Here is a 25,433-nt window from a genome sequence, read left to right on the forward strand (position 1 = left end):
GAAAAGCGGAAGAAGAAAGAAGCGTCACTCCGAGGGGTAAAAACCAGACTCAAAATGGTGTACAGAGGAAGTCTGCAGACCGACGATCCTCGCGATGCTCCTAAGCTGCTCCGCATGGCGCCGCTGCGCGCGAGCGGTCCGAGGGCCCCGAAATTGGGCCCATCGGCCGTCGGGAGTAGCCGAACGGACTCACGGAGTGGGGAGGAAAAGGGCTGCGCTCGCGGAGGGGGGATGAAGATCGGCGTCCCGAGGCTGCGAAACATAAACCAGATTCGGGAGACGGTTTTCGTCGACGGTTCGCTGACGCCGATCGAGCTGATCGGCCGGAACGGAGGTCGGCCATTTTCTGCGTCAGTTTCATCGGAAATGGAGGCGGTGAAAAACGCGCGAAACTTCCGGCCGCAGAGCACGATGTTGGCAAACCTGCGAGACCTGGAGAGGCTGCGAAACACGCCGCCGTCCGAACGGAGCGGAAAGATCGGCAGATCGGCGGACGCGACGGACGTTAAATTGCTCTCGAGAATGGCGGCGACAGAGCTGCGGAACGTGGCCGGAAATCCGAGTCGCGAGGCGCTCAAGATTCAGTCAGATATCTCCAGGATCCAGCGTATGTTCGAGGGATCAATTAGCGCCGGAAGTCCGCCGGTTAAGAAGATCGAACAAGGCAATCGCGAGGCTGCCAGACGCCTTAAACCAAGACCGGAAGTCACGCGGCCGAGGATTTTGGGCCAGGAACTTTCGGACGCGCGGAAAGAGTCGAGGGAGAAAGTCTGCGACTTGAAACCACCGAAACACGCCACCAGGTCGCAATTAGGGGTCCTTGAATCGCCGCTCAGAAAATCGGAGGCCCCATTGGTTCCGCTCAGGAGGCGGAAGGAGACGCCACAGGACAGAGGCGATCCTGCCATCCTGGTGGACCTGACTCGTGGACAGAAAATTCCGCCGCGAAATCAACTCGACGATTCCAGGGGTGGAGATCCTGCACCGAATACGAGGACCCACCCGGGTCAGGCTCTTCAGCGACCCGACATCCTCGAAGGACTCGTCAAGGAGTCGGACCGGCAGATCGCCGATCTTCAGCAGGACATCAACGCCAGGAGGAGCAGACCAAGGAGCGTTTGGCGCGGCATGGTACAGTCCATGAGGCTTCACGACGTCGAGCTTCATTCTGACAACGAAGAACAGCACAAAGGTACTTTTTGTTCATCAATTTTATGGGGATTTGACGAGTAAATAGAAAAGAGTTTTTTTAAGAATTTTTTTAATCAATTTTATCCGTCAATTTTGATACAGGTTTTGTTAGGCTTGATAAATACACTCTTGAATTACATAAAAAAAAATTTTTTTTTTATTGATTTTAATCACTTTTTATACAGGAAAATCGTAGTTGAAATTTAGTCAGAAAAAAAAGTAGATCTGTGGTGTAGAAGATGAGATGATTAACCTGAAACCAAATAATTGAACGGTTTTAGATTCAGCATATTAATGGCCTTGGAACGAATCATACGTTTGTTCAAACTTTGATTTCAATTACATTCTTTTTTGCAAGAAAGGCAAAAATAGCGGTCTTCCCAGCTTTTTCGAAAAATGGCCGCCATTTTGTTCATTTTGCAAATATCAAAAATCGCATCATTCATTCCAAGGCCATTAAGATGCTAAATCCAAAACTCCTGTATAAAAAATTATTAAAATCGATCAAAATTTTTTTTCCATATGATTCGAAAGTGTATTCATTAAGCCCAACAAAGCCTATATCAACATTTACACTTAAAACTTATTAAAAAAATTCTTGAAAAAACCCTTTTGTTTCGCTCGTCAGTTGAGTAGACCCCTTAAACCGAGTGTATCGTTTTTAAAAATATGCTCAAATATATCGAGGACTTTGCATTGAATTGGAAAAATTCTCGTTCAAAATTTGGTGGACATCAAAGGAGGGCATATAATGAGCATCCAGGTTTTTGGGTCCGGAGTTTCTGCCGGGCCTATTCAGGCCCAATTTCTTGTTGTTCGAATGGAACCTTCTGTTTTTTTTTATTGAATTTTTTTATTTCTCATTGAAGTTCAATTTAATGCTTAGTTTTCAATGTTTTCAGCATATTTTATAAAATGGGAAACGTGCCAGTATACAAGTCGTTGGATTGCTTAGCTAGCGTTGATACTCTCTGCTGAATTGATTGCGACGCGAGGAAATTACCGATTTCAAAACGGTTGTACGGATTACGTTGTAGAGAGAAAAAAAAACAAACAACTTCCTTGACTTTGACCAGCTTGGATTTTCCAATTCTTGCTTGACATTTTTCTCATAATTTAGAGTGAAATCTAAATAGTAGTAATTTTTTACTCGATAGGTTATAGTGGCTAATTGATAGTTATGCAAGAATTTTTAATTGTGAAATTGGATTCTTTCTTCGGCTATTTTTCTACCATCATCGATAAAACGATTTATCAAAACCGTCGATTAATTGGGAAAGCGATTGAAACGAAATCGTTGATTAATCGAAACTGCTGCAGTTTCTTTTGATATATAAAAATTTAAATACATGAAATCGTCGATTAATCGATTAACCTTTTGAGTGCATTTTTCTATTGAAAAAAATTTGGAAAATCGGAAATGTAATAATAAATTATTACAATTTCCGATAAAGTTCTAACGACTTAGGTACCCAAGAGTCTAAAAAGTGTTTATGCGCACATAAACCGTGCAAAAATATATTAGAAATATAACAAAGAAAAAAAAATGAGACTAGGCAAAAACGATTAATCGATTTATCGTTTAATGACCCAACGCTGATTAAAACTAAAATTTTCTGACGTCCAGCGAATTATTTATTCCCTTACGAAACGCCGAAAATACTCAGCACCCAGCGCTAATTTCCATTTCGGGGTTCCAGCAGCCGGGCCCTGGTCCCCTATTTTTAGTCGTCAACCCCTAGTCCTAGTCACCTTCCTGAGCCCTGCGTGTCACATACGCCACGCGGTGGGCCAGGTCAGGGTGTCGGGCCCGAACATATGTCATCGCATATGGATTTCCTCAGCGTTAAAAGCGTGCCCAATATTGTTTTTGTTTTTCTTTTTTCATTTTTTGTTTTAAATTTTTTTATTTTTCTTGCGGTTAGCCTGGTTTTTCAAAAATTCAAGACAATTTTGGATTTGGGATTGGGATTGTCTCTTTGCAATGTGACATCTGGTGGGAAAAAATCAAACTAATGCAACAAAGCTGAGAGCTGCGCGTTTGGATAATAGAATAGGTTTATTATTGATTGTGATTAGTTTATTTATGTGACATGAGTGATTTGAAAGCTCGAGAATTACGATTTGCCTTTATTAAAATTGAAAAGTTAGGTTATGCGGTGATAAAATGGCGCCGATAACTGGCGCTTGAAGACATTTTCCAATTGCAGGGCATAGCAGACACTCGATGCATTAGAGTTTTGCGGTTTCGACGATGCTTATCGCGAAAATTCTCGCTAACAGCTAGTCGTTAGTCATAATTAACGCCGGTTCTACGTTACTCACGTACGTATGTTACCGCAGATGCTATTTATACTTTGTACGATTCACAAGATCGTGGAAAATTATTGAATGGAAAATATTGCGCGGTCAATTGCGATCTGGAATTACACTCGTAAATACTTAGTACAATTGCGTAATTTTTTATTCTACCAAGAAAGAATTCCACGCGTTTTACTTAATTATCTGATTATAATTTTCGCTTCTTTTCCTCTTTACTCAATACGTTATACCATGTATCATATATTGTGTTGTCCTACTTGTAGTAACGCTTGCAATTGTTACTTCCGTTGAAAAATTGACAAATGAACGATTTCCATCCTTTATTTCCTGCTGTTATACAAATAATTGGGTTAAAATTTTACTACCCGTAGAATTTTATTCCCTCTGATACGTTTTGCACTCGACATCGAAGTTATATACTTTGAGACGAGTGAACGTGACTTATCGCAGATGAGAAGAGCCTGCCATCTCTCAGATGCCGGTAGACAAAATACTGATAAGAAGCACCGAGTCTCGAGGAACTTAAACTCTCCGATCAGAGGTACTCGAGTCCTGTGACAATTCACACAGCAATCCTTACCTAAAAAGTTCGCGATAATTTCAACCGAATTCTTGCTGGAAAATCTTTTCTAAAATCCTAGATATGTTAGCTTGACGTCTGATTCAAGTTTCCTTAGATTCGTTTCTATTATATCTTGGAGGATGTTTTTCAATCACGTTCAGGAATTTTTCAAACAGTATTTTTTCTTTTTCCTAACTTTCGATTCAGGCTATTAGTTCCAGTAATCCTGTAACAGGATAAACCACAAGAGTAGAAACAGAAGGAGACAGAGAGAGAGAGAGAGAGTGGAATATATCGATAATGAGTAAAAAAAAAAGTAAATAATTTCAATTGATAATCATTTTTAAAATTCTCAACAAAATTTCAAAAACTGTATTTCATTTTCCAAACATTTCAAGACCGGACCCAAGATGGACCGGTTTTATATAGTTTCTTTTTTTTTTTTTAGCACTTTCAATTTTTTTGATCAACTAAAACGATGTCTAAAAATTTCTTAAAATTTCGATTTATCACGCAGAACATTTATAGACCATTTTCGTTATGAAATTGATAAAAAAAAAAAAGTGGATCGCTCCAAAAAAATGGACAAAAATCGCTCCGTAATAAAATCGATCTGGAAATGTTTCATGTAAAAAATAGAACCTTTGATAACCATCCGAGAATTTTCAGACCATGTCAAGTGCTCAAAAAATGGAAAAATTCGGTCCATCATGGGTGTCGAAGTGTTCGAAACAGAAAATAGACTTTCCAAAAATTTGTTTTTACGAAATCTTAAAAACGTCATTTTCTAAATGTCTTGAAACGTTTATAAATAATTTAGCAATTGAATAACAAAATCTGAAAAAATTCAGTGCATACTATTTCAGAGTTGGAACAATCGCAGATAAAATTTATAAAGAAAATCAAAAATCGTGGTCGAGTCCGAATAGAATTCCCAATACATATATTCTATTTGTCAGGTTCTCATTTCCTCCTTCGGGAGTTTGATTCGATATCCCAAAAGGATAATCCAGTTTCCTGATCCAGATCCCTAGCGGAGGGTGAGCGATTCGCAAAGAGAGTAATCATACGGGGGTGTGTGTGTGTGTGTGTGTGGGGGGGGGGGGGGGGGGGGGGGGGGGGAAGAGATTTTTTAAATTTTCATCTCATCACCGGCTCGGATGAATTGCGTGGAATTTCGTCGGGCAGCGCAAGCGCTTCCGGTTCCCTTTGTGGCGGGACTCCTCGATCTCTCAACTTCCCCCCCGGATCCTCGCTCCGCCACCCCTGCGGCAGCATCCCTTCAGTCTACGCCCTAATATTGATCTCGGCTCGCCTCATCCCCTGCATCCGCACTTTCTCTCCGTCGGCGCACATTCACATCCACAATGAGAAATCCCCCCCTCCCCTCCTGCCTCCTCGCCCCTCACCCCCCCTCCCCCACGCCATCGCAGCCGTCGGCACGTAGACACGCATAAAGGACGTCTGATGCTACTCGACAGTACAAACTTAGCTGTCAAACCGTTAACACGCCGCTGACAATTCCGGCGACACGTTTGTTTCGCACTTCCGTAAATCTTAGTTATACTGAAATTATAATTAACTTCCGGTTTAGCAGGATCGAGGTTGTAGAGTATATTTGATAGTTTGAATCTACGGTTGAAAAAAATGCAGACGGTTTTCATTGCTGAGGTTTATTGTTTTACCGATGCAGAGCTTACGAAGTGATTACTTCCGTATTCAACTTCCGGAAATGGTCTTGTGCGATGTCTGCGACTCCAAGGGTACGACAATTTTTATTTTTTCACACTACTCGTGCATGTTGAATTATATATATATATATATATATATATATATATATATATATATATATATATATATATATATATATATATATATATATATATATGTATATATTCTAATGTATATATACGCTGCTTTTCATATTACGCGCTCCATTTTCTTAATTATATCCAATTATTCAATTTTATACAATGGTTCGTTACAGTATTCGGTTAATTCGAAGGAAGTACGACTTGTCTTTTCGTCCTCTCTTTATACTTCCTGTTAACGGCGATTCTGCATTGTTTTTAAGATGCATATTATGGATTGTATATCAATTTTTTTTTTTTTTATACCAGATATTGATAGTTTTTTGTTGTTTATTTTTTTTCCAACAATTAATACGTACGACATACGGTTGTAGAAAATAAAATCAAATGACAAAGTTCTTTCGAAACTTTGACTAAAATTCAACTCAGTCTAGTTGTTGGGTTCAACTGGAAGAAAATATTAATCTCTTTTGCGTGTAGAAAAATATATTAAACCCTCGAATTTTGATCGAAAAAAAAAAACAAACAATCAATAAGAATTCTATAGTAATTTCGTGATTGTATTATTCATTGTTTTCACTGCAATTTTAACGAATTACAGTTCGTTTCGTTCGAAAATGAATTATCAGCTCCTCGTTAAGAAGAAAAAAAAAAAAAGAAAAGAAAAAAAAAAAAAACTACTACACGACTAATTTGTAAAAAATTCTTCAACACAACGCGAGATGGATTTCTGTGAATTGTACAGAAGTGTTTGAACATATTTTTGTTTATATTATTTTATTTGAAAAATAAAAAAATTGAAATCGGTATACCGTTTATAACTTTAATTTTAATTTAAACACTGATCCCTGATTCGTTACTTTCGATCTATGAATTTTTCAACCGGACTGTACGCCTGTTGAATCCTTAATCCGAAAAGCTGCTTATATCATACTGTATATATATACAATTTAATGATGCGAAGTATGACGCGTGTATGCAGATGCAGGCATAGCTGAGCGTACGATTGGCCATCGTGATCTTCAATTAGTAACTATACGTATGTACATACCTATAACATACCTAATTGTCTCGGTGAAGAAAAACGTCGGCGTAAAGAAATTTTTCTTTTCATTTTATTTATTTATTTATTTTTTGTTGGTTGTTGTTTTTTTTCTTTTTTTTTTTTTTCTTACGTCACCCATCATCACGACTAGGGGAGATTCGCTCGGTTTATTTTACGCGATACAACAGTTGCGGCGAAAGTAGTAATAAGACGGAGTACAAGTTTTGCGCGGTGGAAGAAACAAAAAAAACAAAATAAAAAATAAATAACTGAATAAATAAATAAAAAAAGGGGGGGGGGGGGGACGGGATCGTGAATGAAAATTGAAATAAAACGAGAGGAAGTGTCATCTCGATGCGTGCCTATCGCAGCAGCGAAACAGAGAAGGCCTCTGTCCAATGTGCGGCATGTGATATATACCTAGATATATATATATATATATATATATATATAGGATGTAATCCCGCATCTGAGAGTGAACTTTAGAACAGTACTGCTGAGGCGACGAGCTCTCTCGTTATCGCCTCGCAGGCCTTCGAGATAAGAGAAAATAGAGAAAGAGAAATGAAGACGGACTGGCGGGTAAAAAAGCTCGAATCAAAACACAGCAGCGATCCGGGGTTCGGCTTATCACGAAAACCAACAGCATCCCTCAACTGTATGGCTTGAGATATATATGCTGTAATGTAACACGCACGCACGCTTCTCGCCTTAATCTTCAAGCCTTACTTTGCGTATTATGAAATTTTAACGTGTGCAATGTTGCCGTGACTTTTTTGATTTACAGAGATTTTTTTCCCTTTTTTATTTTGTATACGAGGGGTACGAATGAAAAATAAGAATCAAAGATTAAAAATAAAAGATTTTTTTTTTTTTTTTTCTCCTCTGTTTACGTGCATTAACGTTTCAGTCAAAGCATCTCTTATTGGGATATCTAAGCCAAATTTGAGCTGTTAATATTGATATTTTGAAATGCCTGTATTGGTTATTCAATTTTTTATTTAAACGATACGTAAAACAAATTTGGAATTCTTTTTTGAATTCTTTGAATTCTTTTTCTTTATAAACTGTCAAAATATAGATTCTTGTAGGAAATTTTACACTCGATAAAAAAGTACTGAGATAGGATTTTCGTAATTTTAACCGATTGAGGGATATTCAAGATTGACTCAATGTTTATAGGTTAGGCTAAATCGGTCAAAGTTAGGAAAATTCTATCTCAGTACTTCGTTTAATCGAGAATGAAATTTCTTATAAGAATCCGTAATTAAATAGTTTCTAAGTCAAGCTATTTACGAGAAGAAGAAAAAAAAATTCAATAAGTTTCCCAATTTTTATTTCACTTGTTATTTAAATAGAAAATGGGATAAATGAAGTAGGCATCTCTGAATATTATTATTAAGAGCTCGTATTTGACTGAGATATTCTATTTGAGACGCTCTGTCGATTGTTTGATGCGCGTTTGAAAAACAAAATTATTTTGTTCTTCTTTTAAAAGGTTAATTTCTGGTCTCTTTCCTATAGCAATAAAACAAATATATTCAAATGCAATCCGATCTGTATACTAGAGCGGTTCGATTAATCGAGAGAGCGATCGATCGATTTATCGAGAAAACGATTGATCGATTTATCAATTACCCGAATAATCGTTTTTTCAGTGTATCGATTAATTAACGATTTCGACTAATCGTTTTCCGATTAATCGATAATTCAATCATTTTGATTCATATGCCTGCGGAATTATTACAAGACAACTTCGATTAATCGATGAATAGAAAAAAACGATGAATCGAAAAACTCGATTAATCGAAGCTGGAGATCGACTGATTAATCGCACAGCACTACTACATCCAAGCTTTTCAATTTGAAACCAACTTTAATCGAACCGATCGATCGATTATCGATGTATAAATTCTCGAAATTCATTCACTTTTCAACCATTACATCGTATATTATTATAACTTTTTTGATAACTTTTGTGGGAAAACCTCTTTCTTCTTTTCTTAAAAGCACACCATGGATTTTATCTGCTCTATTCTACGCCGTGAAGACGTGTATTACATACATATTTAAACTGCGATATTATACGGGCGGTTCAGAAGACGGCGGCAACGGTGCAATTGGGTTTATTTGCCTTCCAATTGTCATTTCCAAGTAGAAATTACATCGTTATTCGTTATACGCAAGGTTCAACTCTAGCTAAACCATATATATGAGGTATTCCACGCCAACTCGACCAGTGTTAAACCCCGACCTTCTCAAAATCATTTCATGTTTTTTTCTAACATTCCACTCGGTAAAAAACGTGACCTGAATTTTTTTCAAATTTTTTCATCAGACCGTTTATTTATTATAAATATTTCAAGTCGATTGCGAATGGCCATTATTTAAAATCTGAAAAAATTCTCAAAAATCCAGTAAATTACACGAAACACCCCCCGTTAAGGAAAACGTGAGCCGAATTTTTTTTCTATTTTTTTTTTTTTTTTGTCATTTAATTTGGATTTTTAAATTTTTTTAAAATTTGAAAAAAATTCAGCTCGCCTTTTTTACCGAACAGAATATTATAAAAAAAAACATGAAATGATTTTGAGATGGTCGGAGCCTAACACCGGTCGAGTTGGCGTGGAATACCCCATATACAAGCATACATACAAGCATTTTGTACATCGTACACATCTCAAGACTGAAAGGGCCCTCTTGTAGTTATAAAAGTGTTTATGGGGCTCGTCGGAACCGCGGTGACGTCATATTAAATTAACCCATGGCGCATAGAACTATATCGGGCAAGCGCAAGTAGTTTCGACTTCTAAATTACAACGGTAATGGCAACTGGTCAGTGCATATAATTCAATTTTAATCAGACGACAGCGCGATAATTTCACGTTCACCAATCAACCAGAATAACCTATAACTTTTTTTTTTTTTTTTTTTTCAATCTTTAGCTGAAGGAATTTTCTTGCCTCCGATTTTCCTTTTTCATTCGTCACTCTTGCAGATTGTCGATCAATCTCTTCGGTAAATCGTACACGTTTAATCCGGAAACATGACATGATGGAAAAACTACGTCCAGGTGCATCATGCGGGCTACCGGGTCTATAGAATCGTAATCCAGCTATGAAGTGATCTATGATGATCCACACGATCATGTTGCGACGAATTATGCAGGAGCTTTGTTCGCGTCGAGTGATGCGATCGGGGATATAAAGTGCGAGTTTATATTATAAAGCATCTTTTGAGAAATGAACGCTTTCCAAAATCTAGGTACTTGTTTTTTAATCAGGGCTTACTTCACGTTGAAACAATTGTGGAATATTTTTTAATAATAATCTATTTGATTATCCTTTTGTTTACAAAGGCAAATGGAATTTCGATGAAAATTTTTATTACGAAATACAAGTTCATTTCTGACTTGTGAGATTTTTAATTTTTTGAAAGTCCTCGTGAATTACTGGTCGTCTTAAGGGGCTGCTCTGATCGATTTTGACGTTCACGTAACTTATCTCCAGAAACCAAAATCTGCGTCTTTCAAACGCAAAAAGGAAATTTATTACAGTCTTCTTGTTCAGAATTTTTTTTTTATGTAGAATGGAGCTGTTAAGCCCTTTTTGCGTTTAAAATAAGTGGATAACTTTGATATCTGAATATATGTTCGACGACGTTAAGATCGACCAGAGCACCCCCTTAAAGACGGTCTTGGGTGAAAATTTGTAAAAAAAAAATCGAAAAATGTGTCCAAATCTGGTTGAAAACGGTTCGAATTTCGCGTCGAACCTTTCGTTGCACCGGAAGTGGTGGCCCAGCTCACTCTGGCGATAATGCGAGATCCAGAAACGAGCGGATCATCCTAAGACGCGGTCGGTTAAGATGTCGTGCGGGGCTGTAAAGTCTTACGAGTGTCACCGACCTCTGACTGAGCTGACACTTGTTATGCACGCGTATTTCCCTCTCCACTGGTCGAGAAGTGCATGCCAACTCAAACTATGCGAAGTGCGTTCTGACAATGCGCGTGGATTTAAGTATTGCGGTGATTTTGTCGGCCAGCCATATTTTTTTCCAGTATCACTCCGATCTTCCAAATTTCTCTGATTCTCCAAACTTTGTACGATGTATTGGAAGTTTTATTCGGATGTGGAACGGTGAATGCACCATACATTTACTTTTCATTCAATTTTGCTACACAATTTTTGGTAAATTCGAAAATCACTTTTTCTGCGTTTTTTTCTATACATTTTTTTCAAATCAAAAATTTTCACTGTAAATCTTAAGACAAATACACGTAATAGTAATTTATGTCGCTGTAAATAGTAAATGTGTTGTAAATTCACAATCAAATGTTCGATTTTCGTCAGAGCTGGATCGATTTCGGTGAAAAATTTATTTAAACATTGAAAAGCATAGTTTTTTTTAATCCGTCATAAACTAGCACCAATGTCATAGGAATATTTTCTTTCTTGCAGAGTGTCGGAGATGGATTTTGAAAATCGAATTCAGTAGAAAATTCTCAACTTTTGAATACTGCGAAAACCGTGCAATTTTACTTTTATTAAGCTTCAGCCCTGATTTCAAGTCGTTGATTAAATCTCGTTCATTAAACTATAGTAATTACCACAATCGTCATCCCTCTTTTAAAAACCGATCCACCTTAATTAATCTGACGCTGATACCCATAATAGCGTACAAATCTACGTTAAAGGCGTTAAAGTGTGTACAAAATCGTGCACAAACTAAGCAGAGTTGTGATTTCAGCTGTGAACAGTTTTACTAACCGTGTTCGTAGATACATATATATGTATGTGTTGTGCCTATATAATATTATCCTTTATCTATAACGCACTGTATATAGGTACGTAACTTTCGGTCTAACGACCGAAATTTCTTCCTCCTCGGAGTTCTTAATTTTCTTTCTCTTCGCCTAATGTAACAAGCTTGACAATATATTAATCATCCTCGAGTTAATTAAGCGGAGGGACTCGACTACTCGAGGAATTATATCGGACATAACGCACTCGTGCAGGCTGCTGCTCCTTCACCGTGCATTTGTATACAGTATAATAATAATATTGATTTATCGTATGCGTAACACCTAATCCTCCTCCGCGTGTTATCGCGATACCAAAATGATTCCGGTGACGTCTAAATGGGATTCTTCTGTCGTCCGTATACCATCGAGTGATAATAGACACTATCGGCTAACTGTACGCAGACAATGAGCCAACCCAGGCTTCCTTTGGCCACTTATATGTGTGCGCATGAGGCACACGCTTGCTGCATGTACATTGTACACGCATCGTTGCTTCTAATTGCACCAGAGATTCTCAACTCGTAATCGTACTCATCAATCTCCGACGAACCACGCCCCGCGAAATTTTCGTTCAAAATTCGCGGGCAGTCGTCCTCCCCCCTCTAGAGGTAGAGGCAAAATTGAAATCATCGAGTTCGATCCATTCGTGAAAAACTCTGTCAAGATATAATGCAGATTTCACCTTTAATAGAATTACAATTCATCGGTTTTTGATGCTTCGTGATTGAGCCAAGGTGACGACAATATCACCGGTTCAACAAAGCTTTCGAAACAATAGCAGCGCAAGTAAGCCTGTAACAGCGAGACGCCATTAGCATTTCCTTTTCCGGTCAGAATAAATGAACAGCAAAGAAAAGGGTCCAAGAGGGGGGAGGAAAGAAACAACAAACAGAAGACCTGAGAGTAGAATTAATAATATTTTATAGATGAAGGTTTTATTGATAGCGTAAAAATTGCGATGCCTATACAAATACACTTGAAATATCGTTGGAAACAGAAACATCGCGGTGAATAAAATTCTACTCTCGCAGCTTCTCGGAGTGTCTAAAAAACGAGAAACAAGTGCAGTCAGGCCGCTGTTTGGCCCTCGAATCTCCGAACGCAGCCCTTATCTCGAGTGTCCGTCTGTTTCGGGCCGTGTTTTCAAGTTTTCCGAGTCCCACGTTGTGCCTACTTCAGCCTATTCACCCTAGATCCTTGCATGACGCACACACGCTGTGCCTTGTCTGGTTTTGTAAGACTGCGCGTTCCATAGTCTAGACTCTAGACTACACACAATGCATGGCTTGCTCTATAATGCAGTCCAAAGCACGGGTGCAGCGTGTTGTTGTAATGCACAGATTCGGAGTGATTTCATTTTATTTCCGGTAAAAGCTGGAGCTTGGATATTCATGAGACTGAAGTTGGTAACGTTAACGCAACGAAACTTTGCGGGGGAAATTACTGCTTTGCAAGTTTATTGTGACTTGAAGTAGTTGAGTTTACAAAATATTAATACGTTTTGTAATACTATAATTTATTGCATTTACGATATTCCTGCGATTGTGAAATAACGATTTTTTACAAACTCAAATCATTGGAATACCATTGTACTAACTTCAGTCTCATAGAAATTCGGTCCAGTGGTCCTGGAAGTGTTCTTGAATCTTGCTTGTCCTTCGAGAGTCCTGAAAACTGTACTTGAATTTTTCTTGTGTCCTGAAAATATTCTATTTTTAATCACCTTTAATAACCTGAAAATGTCCTACAATAGCCATAATGTTATTTCCAGTAGTTGAAATGACTTGCGACGTATGAATTTACTGCAATGTCCAACAGCTTGTACGACAATTGGATACGAATAATCCTTCAAGAGAAGATTTTAATATTCCTGGCGTAGTAACCTCAAAAATTTTCATACTTATCGATAGCAGTTGTGCTCAATTCATAACTGTAAAAATTTTTGAGGTTAGAAACAATTGGTCACCCGGCAAAAGAGTTGCTCACGGATTGTAGCACGTGCGCATTAAGTTCTAGCAGACGACGGTTCACGCAGTCGTTAGGAAGTCACTCTGCGCAATAAAACTCGCTCATAACCGGAGAACTACTGAACAGATTTTGATTATTTTTTTTTCTCTCAAAAGCTACAACGTTTGGCTACGTTTTAAGCCATATTTCGTTAGAACCAGATCAATAGTTTGAGAGGCATAACGATGTTTGAAGTAGGATGACACACTTATCCAAACACTGACTAAACTCTTACAGATAGTATGAAGTTGCGTTTAAGAGTTTCTAAAAAATCCAGGAGAGCATATTATGACTGTGTTTAACAGTCTTGTCGCAAAAAGAATCTGAAAATATTCGCGAGCGGCTTTCCAGTGAGGAATAAAACGTAACGAGACTCGACAGTCGAGTCACAGCGAGTAATTCCTACGGAATAGCTCGGATTAGACCTGGGAGTCAGGGTTGTTGGGTCAGCTTCAGCCGGGCCCCTCAGCAGAGTTACGTCAAACGAAGCATACGGTCGGGGCCCGCCACAATAGGCCATGAAACAAACATTCTCTCGAGTTGAGCTCACGACTGGCTGGCACCGGGCATTGCAAGGGGCACGTGTGTCACTGGGCGTAAAACGCCGCCATGCACACAAGCAAAAGCGGGTCTCTGAGCATACACCATCGACGTACTTCGGTACATATACGAGCAAAACGTGCTGTGCTCCGCGTTTTCAATTCCCACGTGCTTCATGGCGGCTGAACATTGTTTCCAAGACACACGCGTCGATACAACCGAGCTGGAAAAATCGCCCCTCCAGGTGCGTAAGAGGATAAAAAAAAAGGTGGTTAACGAGACTTGAAAGTTTGTCCTGACCATTTTTCAGGACGACGGTAAATTCCTCTGTTTCTACCGTCGATTGATGGACTCATGTTTCATGATATTCCGAACTATTTTCTGGCGAAACTTGAAGCAAAGAAATCAAACTTTCACGTAAAATTCTTGCGTTGGCTTTCGGGTGAATCGAAACTTTGACGTTATTACTTCAAGTTTCGCGACGAAAATATTGGAGATTCGGAACTTTTCAAAATCGGAATTTCAACTCAAATTCGATTTAAATTTTTCGCCCCGCGCAATTTCTATCGCCTCCTGTGCTGCTCAACCCACGCTTTATTTTTCACCAACTCTCCGGCTCTCGAGAGTATAGTATCACACAAATACCTCCATATCGCATGCCCTCGCGGCTGTGTGGGTTCCGTGAAACAGCACGCGCGCACAGAGACACGCGACCTACACACGGGGCCCCGTGTATCCCATCCATGCCTCAGTGCGTGCCCAGACCGCGTGCAGTGCGTACACCCCATCGGCGGACGCCTTGCTCCGGAGTCCGGATTCTTTTCCGTTTTTTACACCGCGCGCCGAGGTTCAAACGCCGTTGAATTTTTACAATTTTAATTACACCGTGATGATTATAATCATCACGAAGTGTTGGGCTTTAGTACGTTGATATATTAAAGAGATTTTTGAAACTGTGACCATATTCCATTGGCGCGAAATATGCTCGCGATAATTATCGGTTTCGCGTATTTTTACCTAGAAATGTTGCGGCTTGAGGTTGAAATGGCGTTAGAACCGGAGGATTATAGACTATCCAAATTCGTCGTGTAATTTTTGGACGCTTTTCAAGTGGGAGGGATATTAGAATTTATAAAAGAAATATGGTAGACGGTTGATCCTGCCTTATACTCGGAGAATAAAAGTGTGTGAAATCGAAAAACAAGCGGTGAAAGTCGTTTAATCGTATAGGGCGGGAAGAATCGGCTTTGAATAATACGTTCAACACGTCGCTGTTTACTGTTTTAAAACATCGAGTCTGGTGTAAATGATAATCTGAATGAAGAACGGAACGGAAACCGGTACAACGTAAGTGCTGACGGATGAATAATCGCTACGCGCATAATTTACAACCGCGGGAATCTAGAGCGTTTCACGAATTTGCAAATTCATTATCAAACAGTTCGCGTTTGCGTTATGCAGACTGAAGTTCAAGCGCTGAATTAATCCAGAAGCGGAACTGACCAAGACTCGAAAAAACGGCGCAACCCTCGGGGGCCAAAATCAGGGGCAGTGGTATAAACGAGGGGGATTTTAGAGGGTGCTGCATAATGGGCTGGCTACTATCGGGGTGAAAAACATTCCATTCCTTCCAGGACACGGTGGAATGGCCGCAGGAAGCAGTGAAGATGGAAACGATACTGAATTGTAATTAGGAACAATTACAATAGTATAATAATAATAACAACAACAATAATATTACTGGCGATAAAAATATGCGGACAATTTCCTTCTGCGTTCAGCTTATCGTTCTGCTCGAAACATTTAGTAGGAGAAGTTCTATCGGGTCCTGCATTTGTTGCTAATATTTTCAATGATTTCGCAGAAAGGCACGTGCAAAGCCTTCTACGACTACGAATTATTACCGTAATTCGAAAATTTTGTGTTAATATTTGTTAAAAAATTGTAAACATTTGCGTAGAATTTTTTTCGCAAAAAAATTGTAGAATCTTGTAGATTTTTTAGTGGAAAAATAATGAAAATCAAGTTTCTGTTAACTTTTTTATCGTTCTTTCTTTTTTTTTTTAAGGTAAAATTGTAGGAATTGTCTGAATTTTCTTGAAAATTTGTTGAAAATTTTGCAAATCATTTTCACTAAAAGGACTTAAAGAACTTTTTGCGCATTTGATGAGACATTTTCCATTCGCATTTTGCAACGGTTCGCGCACCGATCACTCGCCTCCAGGTGTGCGAAGGATATAATAGCTGCTTAACGCGTTGGTGTGGAGAATTAATCTATTCCCGGTATTGTGTCGATGCATTTACATATCCCAACGCTAAAACCTCGGAGCGAAGCCGTGTGGCCGCACACCGTCAACACGTGGCACTAACACACTTAGAGACAACTTCACGGCTTAATGATTTTCGCGTGGGAATCGTTATGCGCATCGCGCTTGAAACCATCTTGCTTTTTCGCTCCAGCTGCCTGAGCTGGATCAATTTTGAAAATTCACCTTTCTTTGCGGATACAAAATACACCGGGATTCACGAGAATGTCAAAGTTTAATTATTTCACTATTATCTAGTTATTATTTGTGTAATAAAATTGTAATCAGTTTGTTTGGTTTACCGGTTTTTATTTTTTTCTATTTTCATTTTCACTAAATGACACTTTACAATAGTTGTACCTAATGTAAGATGAAATATTTATAATCTAAAACAAACAAAACTAGGAAAACAAATTTTAATTCTATTTATAGTTACAAAACTGTCGTAAAAATTTTCGACTTTTACCAAGAAGAATATTTTCCGCTATTAGTAAAATCTGAGAATATTTTAAAAGGACAGTAAAGTGATAAGAAAAAACAACTTTTTCAAGGTGCATTTGATTTTGTATCTAAATATCAATTAAACAGTGTTTTTTTTTTAATTCACAATACAGCGATGGAAGATGTCAAACGGAAAACGAATATGAGTGGGTCGACCGTGAAAATCGGGAAATATCGAGCCTGACAAAACATTAAAAAAATTTTCAGATATCAACTTGTGGAACAAGAGTATAAGCCAGCGGTGGCGGAAGCTGAGGCGAAGATGCTCGGTCCAGGAAATCCCGGAGCCTCAGGAGTCGCTGATTCAAGGTGGAGGAGCGAGCAGAGGAGTGATCCAGGCGGTGAGATCGACGCCGACGAGTCGGGAAGTCTCGCCTGCTGCGAAATCCTTGGAGGAAAGATCCTCGCCGAAGAAACTCCTGCAGACCAGTTCCCTCAGGCTTCCAGGTACACGATTTAACCCTTTAATTCACACTCAGAACGCTCAGTGTCCCACCTTCTCCTTTTTTGCAGCTTTTTATTTATATTAAACTACTTTTTTGGTAACAACTGCAAAGTTTTCTGGTTCCACATGATCCCTGAAATATTCCTGAGACGAAAATCCGAATGTCAATTTTTACCATAACTCAATACACACCAAAAAATTTTACAGAATTTTTTCAACATTTTTTTTGTCGCTTTTGTTTGTTCGCTATATTGGATCCACCATTTTGAATTTACTGATTTCGAGTTCAGATTCGTCATCAGCGACCCCAAAAGCCCATGTATACAAAATTTCGCGTGAATCGCATGTGAGAAAAAAAGCATGCACGAACGGGACGTCAAACGATGCAGTTTGCGTTTTGTCAATTGCGAGTAAACAGGCCCGCGGGTGTGACTAGAATGGCGCCGAGCGTTGGGCTATAAACGGATTGTTTTAGGTCAATTGTACGAATACGAAGGTACAAACAGCTTGGTGCAAGCTGTGAGGCCTTAGTTTCGGCACTTAGAATCGATAGGGTGCAAAAAATGCAACGAAACGATCACTTTTAAATTAAATGTGGGACAGTTAAGGCGTTGCATTTTTCACCACCAGATGTCGCGCGGACAAGTTTGGCTCGAAGATTGAACCCCGGCTCTAGACCGAGTGACTAATTGCACGCACTATCTGTGCAGTGATTAGATTACTGACGGTATAGTAACATTGTGCCGGTAAATACTCGCAATATTTTTTTCTTGATACCGAGGATCGGGCTCGTGAGTCAGACGCAAGTTTCCGATGCGGTGTAGAATTAGATGTGTGGTTATTCGTTTTAACTGTTCAAAATGACCGAGCCTTTGTTGTGCCAAAATGTGGCCATTGCATACTCTACAAGTTTTTAAAAAAATTATCAATATCAATAATCATACGTAGAAAATTTTTTTACTCAATTGTACTATGTAAACTTTTGATCATACCATCGACTGTGAGACTCGTGAGTCTAATTACATGCCAAAAACATAGTATTGTAACAGCTATAATTATTTTGGAAAACTGGAATGTCTTTCTGCACATCTCATGATCAACTACTATTATGCATTGTTGTTCTGAAATTCAGAATGATAATAATTCTTATTGGCAAAGGTGTAGAATATTATCAAAATTGATATTTAAAAACTTAAATAGTTCAAATTTTGAATAGTTCGAATTTCTGAATGTTGATGTCTCTGGATAATTAGTTTAAATCATAGAAAAACCGAAATTTCGTCAAGTATTAATTTTCGATTTTAAATAAATTTCTGTAAATTTGTCAAATATTTTTTAGCCAATGTTTTCCGAAATTCTTGTACAAACTTTTGTCACATATACAATGTCATCTTGACTACTACTCGGAGTACAGCTGTTTGCAATAAAATGTAACCATTTCAAGATTTGACCGTTCTAAAACCTAATGATCCAAAAACCGAAGATTTGGTCATTTGAATTTCTCGAAATTCAGTCATACCAAAATTTGATGTTTCAAAAATCGAGAATTTTAAAATTCGACCATTTCGAAATTCGATCATTCCAAAATTCAATGCTTCAAAAATCGACAATTTTAAAAGTCAATGAATCTAAAATCTGACGATTCAAAATTGGACCGCTAAAACCTTGGAACATCCCACAATCTGCACCCAAAAGAAAATTCTAGTATTAAAAAACTGGCCAATTCCAATCCTCAATCTCTCAAAAGTATTCGAAATTAAATCTGACCACACATCTTCCCGCTCGGCAGGAACCTCGAAGGGTCTATCGGACATCCAGCAGGTGCTGCGCAGTAAGTTCAGCAAGATAAACGCTGGTATCCGAAAGCGCAAGGCACTGAGCGTGACGGAGGTGTTCCCAGCGGGGGCGAAGGACGCGGGTTCAAGTTTCTACGTCCCGAGCCCGTTGAGCACATCGGCGAGCCAGGGATTCCCGGCGGGAAGTTACTCGGACCCAGAAGACGGGCCGATGTCGTTGCCGCCGTACCCCTTCCACGATAACCTGGAGACCCTGACGGAGACCAGCGCCCCCAATTCGCCCCGTTTCAAAGGGCCCCCTCAGGTTTCCCGAAGCTTTGCGGAACTCGACGAGAACCAGAAGAACGTGGCCTTTGGCCGTCCAGCGCGCGGCGCTTTGCACAGGAGCAATTCGGAGCATCGGGGGGAGCGTGAGGCCCCCGAGGGGGGCCTGTTTCGGGGGCCCAGGGGGCGTGGGCCCGCCGAAGGGGACTGCGGCCTGGCGCGAAGCCATTCGGAGACGCGGGACAGCCACTCCTACGAGAACGTCAACTTCCAGCGGGTCTCGAAGCCCAGGAACCACTCGGACTCGAGCTACGAGAGCGTCCATATCCCGAGGGTGACGCCCAGGAAGAGGACCACTGAGTTCAAGATCGGGGGCCAGGTCTCGGGGCCCAATCACGCCAGTCCTTCGTCCGTTTCCGGTTCCGCCGGTGTTCTCACGTCCCTCGATGAGGGCCCCTCGAGTCTTGGTACCCGCAGGAGTCCTGCTGGGAAGAAAAATGGGCGAAGATTGAACAGCCGCAGTGTTGCCAATATTCCAAACTCCTCAGGGAACGCTCTCAAGGTCTGGCAGGTGAGATTTTCCTACGGTGATTACTAAGGATAGGATATAAATTGAAGAAATTGAACGAGATGTGGTTGAAACTTTTTAAAAACAGATTGAATCGAAGGATTAATCGTGACGACTTCGATTCATCCTTTTTTTTCTTGTTTTTGATTTTCATTTTTTTTCCAACACCCATTTCCAGGGTGCTCAGGACACTGACGAGGGTCTGAACTCGGACTCGGAGCTTGAGGACATCGACGAAAGTCTCGAGGGCGAGGAGTCCAGGTTCTGCACTCTACCGAGACCGGGGAAGGGTGGGGTGTCCTTCACGATCATGACTGCCAGGTTCCTGAAGGGCCCCGGCCACAAGGTCCTGGGCTTCAGCATTGTTGGGGGCACTGACAGCCCCCGAGGTAACATGGGGATCTACGTCAAGACGATATTCCGTAACGGGCAGGCCGCTGATCTGGGAACCGTAAAGGAAGGTTAGTATTCGCTGGGTTTTAGGGATGGACACTAGGGTGGCGCAAGAAAACGGACTATTTTTTTTTTTTTTCGAGTCTCGTGTGACGAAATGTTAGTTTTTGATGTTTTAAGAGACCACTCCAAAGTACAGTTCGAAAAAAAAAATTTTTTAAGCGGTTGCTCCAAATTTTTTAATGTCTAAAATCGTCAAAAAATTTAATTGAACAAATTGTATTTTCAGTATTTTGTTTGATTTTTAATTCATGTCGTGGTGTATTGTTGTCGATTCTTTCTTACTAAATTGAAGAAAAAAAATGTATGAAATTTTAATATGAATATTGAAAGATCGCTCGAAAAGATCTAAAGAAATGCACCAAAAAATTGAAAAAAAATTATGAGCGACCTTTCAAACTTCAAATTTTGAACTGAAACTTTCGGAAACGTACTTTTTTTTTGTTTATAAAATTATACCGTAACGAGAAAAAAAATTTGAAAAAGAATCGATTTTTGACGATTTCTGACGTTTTAAAAAATGTGGAGCGACCTCTTAAAAAAATTTTTTTTGAGCTGTCTTTTGGAGTGGGCTCTTAAAACATCAAAAACTAACATTTTGTCATACGAGACTAGAAAAAAAATAGTCGGTTTTTTTGCGCCACCCTAATGTACCCTTTTAAACACAAGTTTTTAAAATCCAACTCAAAATCCGCCCAAATTCAAGTAAATCTAAAATGTCTTCTCGTAATTGAAAAGAATACAAGTCATAATGGTGGAAAACTTGTACCAAGCTTCGTTGAAAATATTTTTTTGAATTTCTTGTGAAAATATTCATTCATCTTTCACTTGTTACGTGAAATAGTAAATTAGTAAATGAGACGATGATAACAATTGATGCTTAAATCATATAAATTGATATTTATATAGGAGTAAAAACCAAAAACCGATTTCAAGGAAAAAGTAAAATAATCCAGTCGTTCGATAAATCGATTTTGAAAAATAATCACTTATACTGGATTAATCGTGGAAAAATATGATCGATAAATAATTGCAAACAATAATCTTCCAGGCGACGAGATACTGTCGATAAACTCGAAGCCTCTCCACGGTATGACGCACGCCGAAGCGATTGCCGAATTCAAATCCGTCAAAGCTGGAGACGTCGTCCTGCACATCGGACGTCGAATTTCGAGACGTAAACGGGAATCGTTATCCTTGGCTCCGGCTACCACGAGCCCCTTGCAGGCGGTTAATTAGCACTAACAAAGAGCGAATGACGATCGAAATCGGAAAACCAATTATATCGATAATTATTGCAGTTAATACACAAGCTAAACGTTATTATATATATATATATACATATATACCTATATATACGTACGTATAACAAGCAATCATATCAAAATTCATTAATCATGAGGTTTTAACACTTACTACATTCCTCATGAATCAACTATACCTAATAATCGTCAAAATAATCTCAATATACCTACAGGTATATGTATAATGCTATATATATATATATATATATATGTATATATGGTATATTCCACGCCAACTCGACCAGTGTTGAACCCTGATCATCTCAAAATGATTTCATGTTTTCTTTTTATTCTTCTAACATTCTACTCGGTAAAAAACGCGACCGAATTAGGTGATGAAAAAATAGGAAAAAAAACTAAGCCCACATTTTCCTTAACGGAGGGTGTTTCGTGTCATTCACTGGATTTTCGACAATTTTTGCCACAATTTTTAAAAATGGGCATTCGAAATCGAATTGAAATATTTATAAAAAATAAACGGTTCGGTAAAAAAAAAATGTGAAAAAAAATTCAAGCCGCGTTTTTTGTACAATAGAGTATTATAAAAAAAATATGAAATGATTTTGAGATATTCGGGGTTTAACATTGGCCGGATTGCCGTGGAATACCCCATATATAAGTATGCATACTCTATAGATATTAAGTCAAGTTCGATGAGCTTCCCAGTTCGGTCCGACATCCGATTATTATCACAGGTGTAATGTATGATATTAATTGCCCGAAAAAAAAAATATATATTCCGAAATCAGATCTTTCTTATCAAATAATTATACATACACAGTATATACATGTATTATTTATATGTATGCATTATAGGGTACGTAGAATATTATTGATGCTGCTGCTGATGTTGTTGTTAAATTATTATTATTACTATTATTGTTGTTGATATTATTATTATTATTATTATTATTATCATTATTATCATTATTATTATTAATATTATTATCGATATACTGTTAGGATAGGATATCTCAGTCTCTCTGAGCAACGAATAATGGCGTGTGTAACGTATGGGGGAACATACTGGGAAGCTGAACAAATTTACCGCACGGATAAATTTTCGATCTTGAAAAAACAAAAAGAAAATAAAAATGAAAAAATAAAACGTACGTGCCAGAAACGAAAGGAAAAGCGTATATGATAGTAAAAAAAAAAAAACAGCTGACGAAGGATCAAGCAATGAAATTTAATCGATGATATTGTATCACAATTGTCATTGTCTAGAGGAAATGGGCGCTAATCGTTTTTTTTTTTTTTTTTTTTATATGATTGACGATTGATAACTATAACGATATGAATATCTAGATGTATCTGTAATCGATATATGCTTGAAAACTATTGACGAATATTTATCATAATGATCGTATTATAACGCGAAGTCTCGCGAGAATGTTTGCTGATTTTTCTACCGGTAAAATTGGTAAATAATTAATGCAAAATGCTTTTATTTTATACATTGAAATAATTAAGCAAGGAAAATTATTCTTTTCTTTTCTTTTTTTTTTGTTTTTATCGTTTTTCCTCGGTGCAAAATATCCTATACGACGAAGGCCTAATTGTTAGTGGAAGGATTAGTTTTTTATAACTGAATATGTAATTATGGTTTTGTTATATAATATATATTATAAATATATATATATATATATTATATATATTGCGAGTGGTAGGTATATATAGCATGCATAAGCATTAGGGTAATAATATAGTCGCGGTGTATGATGATGATGATGATGATGATGATGATGATGATGATGATGACGACGATCAGGAAATCCAAAGTCCAAACTACAATTTAAGAACAATCGAATTATTTTATATTAACCGTATATAGTTACGTAGATTTAAACGACGTAGAGCTCGCCCAAAGATGAAGCCCAAAAATATTTTTACAAAAATAAAAATAAAGAAAAAAAAAAACGATAGAAAGAAGAATACGTTTTTTATTAAAACAAAAGTGAACGGAGAAAAAAGAAGATAGAAAGAGGAAGAACGAAATAGTAGTAGTAGCTATACAAACGACATATTGAAAAATATGAGGGAGAAATTTTTATATTTTATAATAACGACGCAGATAATAATCGTAGTCAATAAAAACGATGATCAAAACAAAACCTCGATATATATCAAATACGTATATATATATATATAGAGAGAGAGAGAGAGAGAAAAGAAAACAATAATAATAAAACAAACTAAAAGCGAAAAATTACTTTAGCATCTAGTCCTGAAAATGTTTTTTCTTCTTCTCCTTCTTTATACTTCTTGTAATTTTTTGTTGTTTTTCTTCTTCTTCTTCTTCTTCTTCTTCTTCTTCTTCTTCTTTTTCTTCTTTAGATACGCATTTACGTATTACAGGTATAGTTTTATCCCGTACTTTTGAAAGTTTTATATACGCCGAGAATATATATATATATATATATATGAGTATGGAATTTATATTGTAAGAGTTTATATATTATACATGCGATAACGAAATCCCTCGAGGTGTAACAAACGAAATAATAATAATTATATTATTATTAATATTATTAGTATGCTAGTACGTAGATGTATGACTATATCATTATATATATATATATATATATATATATATATATATATACATATGTATATGTATGTATATATATAAACATCCATGTATATAGAATTAAGAAATTTTCGCTCAAACGAAGTAATCTTTTGATAATAAACGATAATAACGATTGGTCAACATTGACGATAAATATTACACGTCTGTTAATATCGCTCGACTGATATTGGAAACGTTCAACTCCATGGTTTGCCAATATTATTATTCTTTTATTTTTCAAATTCTTTCCTCTTCGCATGAAAAACAAAAAAAAAAAAAAAAAACACTCACGTATGGTGTAGATTTTTATAAACAAGCCGGCGTAACATATTAGACAATTAATCAATCGCGTAGTGATTATTCTTATCGAATTTTTGCACGAATAATTATTACAGGTACCTATATAATATAAATTGATGATCGGATAGCTACGAAAAAGTGAAAAATAAATATCTAGGTATACATATATATGTATACTTTGTATTTTATATTGTTTTTTTTTTTATTTTGTTATTTTTCAAAGGAACGAATACAGTACAGATATATAATACACATTACACATATAGTTATACATATATATATATATATACATATATATATATTTTTTTTTTATGTATATATATGTGTGTATAATATTTGTAAAAAATTATCTAATATTATTTTACAACGAAGTAAAGAATATGCAGTGCACGATAACGCGGAATGCAAACTTGTAATTTGAAACTAATTACGAGACGAATTGAAAAGATTGAATTTTTTCTTTTTCTTTTTTTTTTTTTTAACACACAGGATAAACAGTAATAATAAATAATTTAAACTTACGAGTAGGTATTTGTGTATAAAAAGTGATCTTATCGATCGATAATTTTTTTTGTTTTAATCTCCCTGAAAGCGACGTGTAAGTATAACTAGTTTAGAATATGGAAACTATTTTCTTTTCTT

The 25,433-nt window shown here is 37.6% G+C and overlaps 1 protein-coding gene across 1 annotated transcript; it reads left to right on the plus strand.

Moving 5' to 3' along the window:
• Window positions 1-5: 5 nt before the first annotated feature.
• Window positions 6-21,911, plus strand: LOC124414776. The gene is made up of 5 exons (XM_046895840.1): window positions 6-1,192; window positions 17,297-17,536; window positions 19,324-20,165; window positions 20,341-20,623; window positions 21,667-21,911. Exons 1-5 carry the CDS (start codon window positions 55-57, stop codon window positions 21,852-21,854), a joined length of 2,691 nt encoding a protein of 896 aa, XP_046751796.1. The 5' UTR covers window positions 6-54; the 3' UTR covers window positions 21,855-21,911.
• The last annotated feature ends 3,522 nt before the right edge of the window (window positions 21,912-25,433 follow it).

Source organism: Diprion similis, chromosome 14 (assembly GCF_021155765.1).
Source record: "Diprion similis isolate iyDipSimi1 chromosome 14, iyDipSimi1.1, whole genome shotgun sequence".
NCBI classification, from domain to species: domain Eukaryota; kingdom Metazoa; phylum Arthropoda; class Insecta; order Hymenoptera; family Diprionidae; genus Diprion; species Diprion similis.

Excerpts from the sequence above, each read along its gene's own strand:
- LOC124414776 (XM_046895840.1), top strand. The coding sequence starts at position 55 with ATGGTGTACAGAGGAAGTCTGCAGACCGACGATCCTCGCGATGCTCCT. Across the intron at positions 20,166-20,340 it reads ACGCTCTCAAGGTCTGGCAG|GGTGCTCAGGACACTGACGA; the intron begins GTGAGATTTTCC and ends ACCCATTTCCAG. Across the intron at positions 20,624-21,666 it reads TCTGGGAACCGTAAAGGAAG|GCGACGAGATACTGTCGATA; the intron begins GTTAGTATTCGC and ends ATAATCTTCCAG.